The sequence below is a fragment of the Larus michahellis genome, chromosome 3, assembly GCF_964199755.1.
Source record: "Larus michahellis chromosome 3, bLarMic1.1, whole genome shotgun sequence".
NCBI classification, from domain to species: domain Eukaryota; kingdom Metazoa; phylum Chordata; class Aves; order Charadriiformes; family Laridae; genus Larus; species Larus michahellis.
This window is the reverse complement of record NC_133898.1, coordinates 65,837,117-65,849,524: the sequence shown is the minus strand read 5'-3', so window position 1 is coordinate 65,849,524 and position 12,408 is coordinate 65,837,117. Positions and strand designations below refer to the sequence as shown.

At 37.4% G+C, this 12,408-nt stretch overlaps 1 protein-coding gene across 8 annotated transcripts in view; it reads left to right on the top strand.

Moving 5' to 3' along the window:
- Window positions 1-12,408, top strand: part of ADGRG6 (adhesion G protein-coupled receptor G6) — a 112,183-nt gene that overhangs the window by 87,901 nt on the left and 11,874 nt on the right. For all 8 annotated transcript variants that reach the window (XM_074580556.1, XM_074580561.1, XM_074580553.1 and 5 more), the window contains 6 exons: window positions 560-605; window positions 2,382-2,488; window positions 4,823-4,950; window positions 6,292-6,560; window positions 8,152-8,266; window positions 9,335-9,618. In XM_074580556.1, the coding sequence (XP_074436657.1) occupies window positions 560-605; window positions 2,382-2,488; window positions 4,823-4,950; window positions 6,292-6,560; window positions 8,152-8,266; window positions 9,335-9,618 (949 nt within the window). The remainder of the gene's footprint in view (window positions 1-559; window positions 606-2,381; window positions 2,489-4,822; window positions 4,951-6,291; window positions 6,561-8,151; window positions 8,267-9,334; window positions 9,619-12,408) is intronic.

Sequence of the window (12,408 nt, the reverse complement as noted above, 5' to 3'; positions counted from 1 at the left end):
AACACCAATAGCACTAGAGAAGTTAAGAATGAAGATGTTAAAGTGCAATACCTAAGTAAAATGTTTATGCAATGAGAAACTGGTTTGTAATTCTCACAGTTCGATTAAATTTATCCTGCATTTCATTATAATGTTTATTTTAAGGTCAGGCAAAACGACATCCACTTAGGTTCAGCAGGTTTTTGCACATTTTCAAGGCCAGTTACATAGATGATTCACTGAGAAGTCCTGAGGAAGTCAACAGTAAAAAGTATTTAGACTGTGTAAAGACATCATACTAATGGATAACTTTAGTGAGACAATAAAACTTCATTATTTTGAGGATGTGGAAAGGGAACAGTGCAGGGGAACAGTGCTCTAGATTTTATAATCTGGGCAGATCTGTTTTTCCAGCAGAATAAGTAATAATTTGACAGTAGGCAAAATTTCAACAGTAGAAATGATATTTATTCTTCTGATGATGAAAAGATATGTAGTAAAACATCTGTTGTAAATATATATGTCGATGAGCTTTATGTCTGAAGATGTATACAAAGTCTACTTTTGCATGTGTTCTTAGGAAGATCCTAAGCCTACCTGTGTCTTCTGGGATATGAACAAAAATGGTAAGTATAAAAATACTGTAATTTATTTTATGTGAGGAATAAAGGTATCTAAGTTTTAAAATTGGTCAGTCTTGGCCATTTTGCTTCTTAATCAGTCCTTGCAGAACTAAATTATGTCTTTAGGCTGTATCATTTTTTCTGGTTAGTACAGTTGCTTGTAACAGCAGATGTTAAATATTCTTTTAAAAAGTAAATGTAAATTTGTTTAACATTTTTAATTTGTAAATTAAGTTTCTCTACTTTTCTATATCTGATAGTCATTTTTCACTGATCTGTCTGTATATGCAAATTAAATAGTAATGCTACTCAGACATATGAATAGAATATGAACGGTTCTTAGCCATGCTTTTTAACTCATCACTTTTAAAGTGTTGGGTTATTTAATTTTTAGGTTGTGCCTGTTACAAAACTTAAGATTTTTTTTTTCCTGTGGAAGAAGGAACTACATTACACAAACTTCATCTACCTTGTAAATGGATGACAGTCAGCATGATGAGGTCCCATATGGAGAGACACGTTAACAAGACAGCATTTTAGCCCATTCTTCATTGCTACTGCCTAACCCGTGTGTGATGTTACACTCAGGCTCTTCATCCTTTGCACAGACAAAGCCATTCTCTGGGATGACTTTCCAGATCCTTCTATTTTAGAGATCACTACTGAGATGTTACTCTTCCTTACAATGAAACAGATAGAGTGAAGAAGTAACTGTCCTTAGCAGGGTTGGAGGGGTTTAAGTACAGAGAGTCTTGCAAGAAATAAATTTACCATCCAAAGTGGTACTTCAAAGTGGGAAATACAGACAGAAGAACTGAGGATAATGCAGAAGGATAAAAGAGCGCCAAAAAAAGAGAAGAATCTAGTTAAGAAGCTAAACTTAAGAAGCACATCAAAGGAGAAGCACACAGGGAGGAAACTATTCTCAGTGGCCGCTTCAGTGAGAGAGAGTTTTAAGTGGTTTTGGAATATGTTCACAGTCTCTTGAGAGATTCTGTCTTGAATTTGAGGTAAAGTTATAGGGCCAGTCAGATAATTTGCTGGATTTTGCCTGGAGTTGGTCAAAAATGTCTTTAAGAGTTCAGAGAATATGAACTATATCACAAAATCAGTTCATATTTTACCAGGGAAAAATGAAAGGGGAAGTAATCAGAAATACAAATTTGACTTTTTAACATTTAATTTTTAAAAACAAAATCTTTCTACTTATTTTTCAGAATAGCCTTTTCAGGTGGGGTGATCAGGGGATAGTTTCCTTTATGCTTTTTCTTAAGGCCACAAAGGATACTTGTGATTACCCACTCGAACCTCCCGCGTTCCATGCTGCAGAGAGGAAGGGCGGCACCCTCTGCTCCTGGGCCATAAATGCTTTCATGTGCCTGGGGATATGTGAGTAGCAGGGAGGCAGGTGCAGACATCACATCGGCGTGGTAAAAGGGAGTTCTAAAACCATCTTATTGTTGGGCTAAACTAAGGTGTGTCTTAATGCGTGATCCACATAGTAGGTCTTATTCATCCCTCATTAAACAAAAAGCTCTCTACCTTTATTATAGATCTCCATGTATTGCTTCTGCTCAGTAGGCCATTACTGGGACGCGCATCTGGTGTTATTCTCTGTAGAAACTAGGAAATCTGACACTTGCTTTTTGCCTGATCGTTCACTCGTTCAATTTGAGAAAGCATTTCTGCATTTGCCCAAGACAAAGTGAGAAATCTGTTAAAAGAGGTGGTGGTATGAGTTTGTTGAAAGTTATGGTTTCTCCCATTTCATTTCCACAGGTGGCAATGGTGGCTGGAACCCTGAGGGCTGCCAAGTGGACGCAGAGTCCAATGAAAATGAGACAGTTTGCTTGTGCAACCACCTCACGCACTTCGGGGTCCTCATGGTAGGCAAACTCACTGTTCACCAAGTTACCTTCCTTAGAAATGGCAACACAATTTTTGTCTTGAGTCAAGACAATCCTCATTTTTGTTACTTGGGGTGTTCCTTTTGTACATGATTTTTAATAATAATACATCATCTTTCCCCCTGTTGTCATAAAGTTATTTTTCATAGCAAAATAACTAATGATAAGGATTCAGGAATGAGGTAATGAATAAAGTTAGTAACGAAAGCATATTATTATTATTATTATTATGTTCTTTACCAGTGGCTAAGTATTATAAAATAAAAAGTAAAATATGCCTATAAAAGTATTCTATATTTTGAAAAGTACTGTGCCACTAAAGACCTGGGGTTGAGACTTCTGAGCGATATTAAAATACAAATAGCATATTATAACATCCAACTTCAAAGTTGAGGCATGGCTGGGTGAAAAAGAAAGTCAGGGACTGTAAAACCAAAGCCCGTACTAAGGTTCCCATTAGCAAAACAGAAAAAATGTATTAAGTCCTAAGGTGCAGGGGGTCCCTGTCATTTCCCTTAACGATATAATCTGGCCACTGAGGGCTGGTACAAAATGTGTAACCCGTACGCTATCAGAGCCTTAAGCAAAGTCTCCAGTCTGGGCGGCCGAGATAGGTAGGGCATAGAGTATCAGGGAGATGAAAGAGGGAACCATACAAAGCACTTCAGCCTCGGTAGCATCATTCCTCTAGCATTAGGTGCCTTCAGCAATTTGCATGTGTGAAGTTTTCTTTAAGACTGAAAAATACCAATGTGGAAAAGGTGGAATACTGCTATCTTTTTTCAGTATTTGGTGATTTTTTTACACTCAGTAGTGGGCTGAAATGCTTCTTTCCATCTGAAATTAATATTCTTTAGCCTCTAAAACATACCTGAAGGAAAGATGTTTGCTCCTGATCACAGCGATGCTGTGGAAATATTTGGGTTTTGCTTTAACTTGTTGCAATGACACATAGGATATAACCACACAAGGGAGCCGCATGCACTGACTTTTTCAGCTTTGGCCTTCCAGAGCCTTCTAAATAGAGCTGCTCTCTTCATGTCATGCTCAGATGTAGATATGAAAAAGCCACAAGCTTTTTGTCTTTTTGCAAGCTAAATTGTGGTCTTGTTTCACTTTTCATCCTCGAAAGGAGAAAAAAAGGGCTTTCTTCAGGATATATTCAATGAGTCCCTTCTCTTCCCTGAATGCTTTTGTGGCAGTGGGAAATAAGGCAGAAGTTCTTTGAATTTGGGCTGTGTTCCAATAGATTTTTACACAGTTTTGGCCCTTCTAATTGCTTTCCATTTGAATAATCTTTTCTGACTTTAATTTAGATATTAAATTATTTTCAAATAACACTCTCTTTTTGTATATAAACAAACTGTCGTATAAGGTTGGGACAGGGTGTAAAAAACTGCATACAGCGCCTTTCTTTTCCTCTGAAGAATGGTGTATTTCGTAGCATTTTCTTGGTTTCTTTTTGCTGGATAGATTTGCTAGGGACAACAGTGACACTGACTGTAGAATGGACACCATTATATGTTAGTATTTGCTCACATTTACTCCACAGTAATATAGATCCAAAAAGTCTCATTTTTTCTTCTCCTTAAAGGAAATAACACTGGCATTTATTCTCAGACGGTACTATGTGGCAATTACAGTTGGACAGAAAACTGGAAAAAAAATCCTCAGAATGTTCCTGCTTCATTTCCAATTTTTTTTAAAATGTTGTCTTTGTCACTATTTTTCTGACCATTTCTATTTATAACTGTAGTTTGCATGTCAAAACAGACCATAAAACCAAAAAGCAATATCTTGCCCTTGGTTTCACCCGTAGATGATTAGCTACATTGACTCTTATGAACTTGTAATAAGGAGAAATGATGTCAGAAACTCTCCAGAATGTTGCACATTTCACTATTAATACTTTTAAATTACATTTTCAATACACATTGAACTTAAATATCTACTTAAAGTGAGTTGTCTACAAGCAACTGAACTAAAATGTTTGGAAAGGGGAAATCTTTCCAGGGAAGTACATTTGAATTGCTGGTACTGAATTATAAGGGTCAGTATCAGGCTCTGTCTATCTGCTGATCATAGCAGTTATAATATTTAAAGCACAATGTTTTCAAGAGCTATGGGAAGGAAGTGAGAGGTGTAACGACTATAGACTAAGTATACTCTGCAAACATGAACCCTAATGTCAGGGTTATAGTGGTTTTGCCAAAGCGCTTTTGAGTTTTACTTGACAGATTACCAAGAAATAGTCTTGTGCCTGTGGAAAAGGTGTTTGCTGTAACTGATGCCTCTTCCTCCTCTCTCATGTAGGACCTTCAGAGAACCATTACACAAATAGACCCACAGAATACCAAGGTCCTCACCTTTATCACTTACATAGGCTGTGGGATATCTGCTATATTTTCAGCTGCAACTCTTCTGACATATATTGCATTTGAGTAAGTACTGGTTCTGTGGAAAACATCACAAAGGAAGTACCTGTATGTGATGAATGAAATAAATTAGTTATATGGTTGGTGTGGTTTATTTGTCTAGGAAGGGAAATCTATGTTGTTGTTTTTTTTTTAATAACTGCAAAATCGTGGTCACAATGTTGTTAGTGGAAATTTTTTCACGGGGACATAAGTTCAGGCTTTTTCCTCCTGTTTCCAACGTGTTGTGCTGCTCAGCCTGGGCAACAAGGCTAATGTGTCTCAAAATTTTTCTCTTTTGGGGGTACAGTGTTCTCTAGATTCTAAACAGATATGTATTATTTTAAAACCCACAACCAGGCTTTTTGTAAAAAGAAAACAAAACAAAACTTGCCTGTGTGAGCAAAACAAGTCATAAGTATAAAAAGAGAAACTTCCAATTCAAACAACTACGTTCTAAAGCCCTTCAGAAGTAAGTAGGAAGAGAAATAAAATTAAGACGAATTGTGCAGTTCTACAACAACTTCAACAGCAGTCCTACTGAAATGGGAAAGTGACTCAAGGGAATGCAAAAGTTTTGAAGTGATACAGTTCTGTGAACAGGAAAAAGAGAAAATGAAGTCATGTCAACACAAAGGAATCATTCTGCCTGTAACAGGACAGGACAGAGTAGCTGCTGAAGAAGGATAGTTTGCTGGGGGGTGAAAAAGGGGGTTTTCGAGTTCTAAATATCTCCAGTGATTGCATTCCTATTGCGTTACCTATGGTATAAGGTTCTGGTCCAAGATGGCAGAAATTGTTAACTTGCCCCTCAGCTCATGCACTTCAATGTGTATCAGTTAAAAAAGAAAATTTACTTGATCTTCAACCTTCCTAAGATTCTATTATTAAAAAAAAACAACCCTCAAACAAACAAACAAACAGAAAACAGCACGCACTGGACAATATATTCAAAAAATTAAGCAAAGATTTACATATAAAATGATCAGAGATGAGTTTCTGGTCAGCTGTATTTTGAAAGTTTTCTTTTCATTTTCTTCAATTTTCATTTGAAGTACAAAACACATTGTATTACATTTAATTTGAAAGTTTTTTTAATAATAAATCAGCTGCTAAAATATTGTGGCAGTTAATTAGCTCATTAAGGACCCAAAGAAAGTGGTGGCTTTCCCTCACCACATACAGCAGAAGCCTTCAGTGATACCACACAGAAGTACACATCACTATGCCTTATTGCCAAAAAGGCTTACAGCTAGAAGGGAGATCCCTGTGCTTTTATTTACTTTGTAAACTGGTACACCCAGCTGCTGTAAGCAGCTTGGGTGATTCAAGACAATTAATCATATGCACCTGTATTTCTCTCATTAGGAAGCTGCGAAGAGATTATCCATCCAAAATCCTGATGAATTTGAGCACAGCCCTGCTCTTTCTTAACCTGATCTTCTTGCTTGATGGCTGGATTGCGTCATTTGACATAGATGGCCTCTGCATAGCTGTAGCTGCGCTTTTGCACTTTTTTCTTCTGGCCACCTTTACGTGGATGGGACTAGAAGCTGTTCATATGTACATTGCTCTAGTGAAAGTGTTCAACACCTATATACGGCGATATATACTGAAGTTTTGCATCATTGGTTGGGGTGAGTTCAGTAGATGCAGTATTTACATAGCGTGTATTTTGAAATGATGCTACATAAAAGGTCTCTATCACAAGTGCAGAGCAGAATCAAAAATCAGCATGGCGTTTCCTTCCCCCTGCCCCATGGCAGTGCCAGCGTACAGACAGCCCTCCCTGCCACCAAGTTCCCCAGTATAATTCTGTGCAAATACACCGTAACTGGCACTCCCCACCCAGAGCAGCTCAGCTCACAGCCTGAGGAGGACTGGAGCGACCAGGTAAACTGGTTTACTTTCCAGAGAGGCCAGAATGGGAGAGGGGAAATGCTAGTGTCACATCAGAGATGGAGAACCGTGGCACACAATGAATTCAGAAACTCTTGCAGTTGCTACAAAGCCTATGGGGATCTTTGCATTAACTTTCAAAAAGCTTTCAATCCAGCTTAAAGTTTCTCGCCAGCTAGTACAAAGCCTACGGGTGGAATCAGAAACAACCAAAATTTCCTGAGCTTCTGCACAGTGTTTAAACCACAGAGAGATCCTGCCTGCCCTAAGCGGTGTACACTGCAGGACTGAAATGGAAAATGTAGTACTGAAAAATAACTGTGAGGCTCAGGCAGCAAGGCTTTTATTCTTCATTTTTTTTCTATATCAGGAATCTGTGCCTTCAGCCTGAAAGCACATATTGTCTTTGAAATAATACAACACAATACAAAACCATTAACCTCATGGCTAGAGCACTGACCTCAGTCCAACTGATAATTGATGTCTTTCCATTGGCAACTAGCATCCTCTTTGGCAACCTCAGCAGAGGACAAGGACTGAGTGGTCGGAAAAGCAAATTAACCTCTTCCCCTTTGAATCTGTTTTGTCACAGCAAGAATAAGACATGTAAATAAGACATGTCAGGAAACGTACGTTTCTTTTGTGTGACCTGTACCTCTCTGCACAGAGTTCTCTTCTGCATAGTTGTCTATCTTCCAAAAATATTACCTTTACCTTATTATTGAAAAAAATATATAGTTTGCTTGATTTTGGGGGGGGACACATTTAAGTAAAGGATACATAATGCTGTGGAAAAAGAGAAGATGTTTACAATCGAGAGAAGCGGTGGAGAAATTACAGGTTCAAGTTCGTGTTCCCCAGTTTCCCAGCCTAATCAAGTGACATTAGCATCTCTGAAAAAAAAAAAAAAAAAAGACAAAAATCCCAATACCATTCCTCCATTAGATCTTGTTTTTGCAATAGTTCGTTAATCTTTTTCTTACTATATGATGAGAGCCTGTGTGCAATTGCAAATTTAACTTTGGGTAACTAAGGGAGGTTATTTTACTTTAGTTCCCATATGGCATACTAAAATAGCATATTCTACCTTACAGAACATTATGAGGCTTATTCATTAATGCTCATTAAGGGCTTTGAAATTTTTATATATTTGTACTGTTTGAAAAATTGTTTCCTTCTAGTTCTCTGTGCAGTTTTCTGACATAGAACTACCTCAGGATACTCTGTACTAAAGCAATAGGAATGGAGACATCAACAACTCAGCTCTGCCTGGTGATTTTGAAGGTTTAGGAGATTTGAAAGCAAACTACATGTTTTCTTGTGTTACAGGTTTGCCAGCTCTGGTGATAGCAATTGTTTTAGCAAGTGCTAATACAAATGCAAGTAATATCTATGGCAAAGAGTTATACGGCAAAGATGCTAATGGGCAAGGGGGAGACGACTTGTAAGTATTTCTTTTAATCTTTTACAACTTAGCATTTACAACCTGAAAAAAAAATATTAACATCAGTCAGATCGCTTTGGAAAAGTCAGAGGTGCATTAAAAAAGCAAAGTGGGGAAAATCATCTTCTAGATTATTTGAATCTGAAGTGTGAAGAAGGTGATAATCTGCGTTACCCAATGCCAGGTACAAACACTCCTCTGGAAAAAGAAAAATTGATAAGTTTTGTCATGAAAATAAAATAAAAATACCTGGTTTGTTTTAACTTAAGTGAAAGCTCTATCTTCTAGCTAAGATATTATAAATATTATAAAAATAGTCTCCTTTGTAAATAAACCAGACTTTTGTCAATGTAATTCAACAGCTTTCTATGTTCTCTTGATATCCAGATAATAACCTCCAAATGCCAAAATTTTTACATGACTGTTACTCGTTTTCTGTTCCTTGCCTGGCAAAGCTTCATCATGATAAATAAAAATGTCAGTCTATTTTTATTAAAGTATCAAGCTAAGCATTCTAGCCGTTTGCTGCTAGAGGAATAAGCTACATGCTGGCATGACAAGACATGGCTGACTGTCAAATGGCTACCTCAAAGGACTGCCCATCCTGCTTCTTCTCCAGAGATGTATGAGTTCTTCTTTAGCTTGAGTGGCAGAAACTTGCGATTTTGATACTGAAGATCTCAGTTTGCCTATTCTGTTACTAAAGCTTCCTATGCTTCACCCAGATGAACATGGTGAAGCTACTCATACTGAGTCTAAGCTTTCCATGATGGGATTGCAGTTCCCACAGCTAGTATCTGAGGTCAGATTTCCTTTTTAATTATTTTTAACTAAAAGGCGGTACAAGCCTCAGATTTCTGACATGACAATACTGTGGGCCGTAGTCACTTAAGATGCCACTGGGCTTCATCCTCTTTACAAACAGAAAAGCGACAAATGTTACATTTCCAAGTATAGCTCTGCATCACTGGTATCAGACATTGACTGACTTTCCTTGGAGTCCTATACATAATTGGAGGATAGCTTGCATTATCTAAAAATGGTCATATTTTTGTATTTTTTTTACAGCTGCTGGATCAAGAATGAAGTTGTGTTTTATGTGACTTGTGCCGGCTACTTTGGAATCATGTTTCTGATGAATGTTGCCATGTTTATTGTGGTGATGGTGCAGATCTGTGGGAGGAATGGGAAAAGAACTAATCGGAGCTTGAAGGAAGAGATCTTGAGGAACCTCCGTAGCGTGGTCAGCCTGACCTTCCTCCTGGGCATGACGTGGGGCTTTGCCTTTTTTGCCTGGGGTCCCTTAACTCTTCCTTTCCTGTACCTCTTCTCAATTTTCAATTCATTGCAAGGTAAGATGAATTTCTTTTCTGTGAACAAATAATATGTGAGATGTTGCTGTTCTGGGACATATTATGTCCAGTGATTTGACTGGGGAACTCTGTCTGGATTTTCCCTTGATACTAAACCCTCATTAGTTTCCCCTTATGCAGAATAATGATACCAACTACATATGTGTTGAATATCTTAGTTAAATTAATTCATGTTTCAAGGTCTTTTCCATAAAATGCACTGTATTATAAATAGTGCTATTCCTAGCTAACAGTCCACAGTGATCTCTGTTGAGATAGATGCTGTATGACCTTCAACATTTCCTTTCACTGATTATAACAAATATAGGAAGGCTCTTTCCTTAATTTATTCCAGCAGGGAATGTGTAAAGCTCTTAACTATTTTATTAAGGCATGAGATGCTCATAAAACAAAATTTAGTCCATTTTCAGTGTGGAGACATAGCACGGAGATCTGAAATATCCTTTGGTTCTTTAAGGAAAATCCAGCGGCTGTTATAGTCAGCTTATTTTTGTTTCCTTTACTGAAGTTTTGAATATTTTATTTTTCCAACATAGTTCATCCTTCTGAAAAATGCTATAAATTATAATCAAATAGTTATAAATTACAGAATTGTATAGCTGACATTTAAAAGAATTTTCGCTCAGAGATGAAATTTGTGTATGTACCAAATGATGTAAGAATCTCCACCTCCGCTTGCCCTACCCGCTAATAAAATGCAATTAAAAACATAACAAAGAGAAAACCCAAGAAGGTCACGGGAGGGGTATGTGTTATACCACACATGTATTGATACAAAAGATAAATTTGCCTGAAAAAAAACATAACAAAAAACAAACCCAGGAATGTCATTGGAGGAACATGTGTTATGCCACACAAATATTGAGATAAAAAATAAATTTTCCCAGGGTCAGCAAAATATCTTCCCTTATGGAAAAAGTACTTAATGTTACACTGTGTGGATTTTATCTGTCACAGTTGAGACGTATTTACTGCGCTAAGAGATTTATTGAACTTTCGTGGAACGAAAATAATGTTGTGGGTTTTGGTTTGGGTAAGTTTCAACCTAAAATGCTAGGCAAAATGGCAAAAATTGTTTGGAATTGTTCTTTCTAAAGAGTTTTTTTTCCAAAGGACAGTTTCTGATACTCCCCTAGCAGCATAATGAAGTATTTGCTGCAATATGTCCACGTTAGAAATTCAGAAGGGCCTAGAGAGATTAGAAGCATGGGAAGAACATGAAAAAAGATTAAAACTCTGAAAAGCATGCCAAGGATAAAATTCAACGAGTTCTCTGTAACCAGAATTTCCAGTGCAATCAATTAGGCTTGTATGTGCAGAGTGTGCATAAAGTTGATCACCACTGCTTAAGTCTCTGTGGGGTAATAGCACTGTTCAATGGAAAATGAATTTTTGGAAGGCAGTTAAGTCAGAAGACGAAACTGAAAAACCTGAGGAGTTGCGCTTTTCACAGATTGTGGTAGCAAAAATGGCACAGTATATGTTCAGGCCTGTCAAATCAGGCACAGAAGATAGCAATCCCGTATCTGAAAACGCTTACTGCTGTGTCAGAAAGAGCTAGGCAATAAACAAAAAATAGGATATTTAAAATCACATACGATGGGTGTAGTGCACATGTAGCAGTAAAGGGATGGTATGGAGCAAAGAAAAATTTAGGATTTGTATCTGGTAGCATTTCCCAGCGGCAAAAAGCAGTTCAGTATGGCAAGTCTTTCATCGGTATTAGCATGAGCTTAATTATTGAGCCCTCAGTAAATATGTTTATTCTCTCTTGCAAGTTTTTGAAAACTGCACTAGTATTTTAAGTGACACCAGAAGCCTCCATCAACCTAGTTTTCTGTGCACTGGCAGTGAAAAAGTAAATTGCAGCAACTACTGGTGTTACTGTACTTTGCTGTTTTATCTACATAGGAAATGATTTTTCTCTCTTTGGAACATCTCTTTTTTTGGCTGCTCATTTTATACATATGCCTGGGCAAGCCAAATACTTTCAAGTCAGAGCCAAGCTAGAGCCAAGCCTGGGGTCTGATTTGGCTCTGGGAAACAAAACCAAAGCTGTATTACTAAAGCACATTGTAAACTTAATGAATAATGAAATACAGAGAAAAAAAAATCAGACCAAGCCCAGACAGGGCAAAGGCAAAGTACTTAATGCAGTACACTCGTTTTTTATTACCATTTAGAATATTTTCTTTTTTAACCATTCAGAATATTCCAAGCATTCACCACAATTTAATTAAGCGTCAATTTAGCAAGTTTGTAGCTATACAGAAGTCCTAAGAGGTACTTTGGACCACAAACAACTGCATAACTCTAAGCCTGTAAGAGCTGCAAGTGACTGCATTGGAATTACTCTGTGCTTAAAAGAAATCAGACACACAAATATTTTACTAAATGCAAACATAGTGACCTTAATTCAACAGAGCTTGCATATGGGATGCATTAAGGTGTGGTTGCCTTCCTTAAATTGTGCTTTTTTTTTTCCCCCCATCAGCTCTATAAAAAATTTTGCAAAAAAAGTGTTGCGTGACACAACCTTTACCTAAACTTAACTGCTCTCAGCGGTCGCAGCCTGGCCTGACAGCTATAAGCAAAGTCCAGTTCAATGACAAGCATTCATGCAAAATTAGACCTCAGTACTTTGGAGAGAGGATAATTTTATGCTCCAGAGCAGTTTTTGTTAAGCTATACCCTGCCATTGTGTTCTACCAGCTGAAACATAGTCAGCAGTAGTATAGGGAGCTATTCATGATGATCATAAAGGAACGG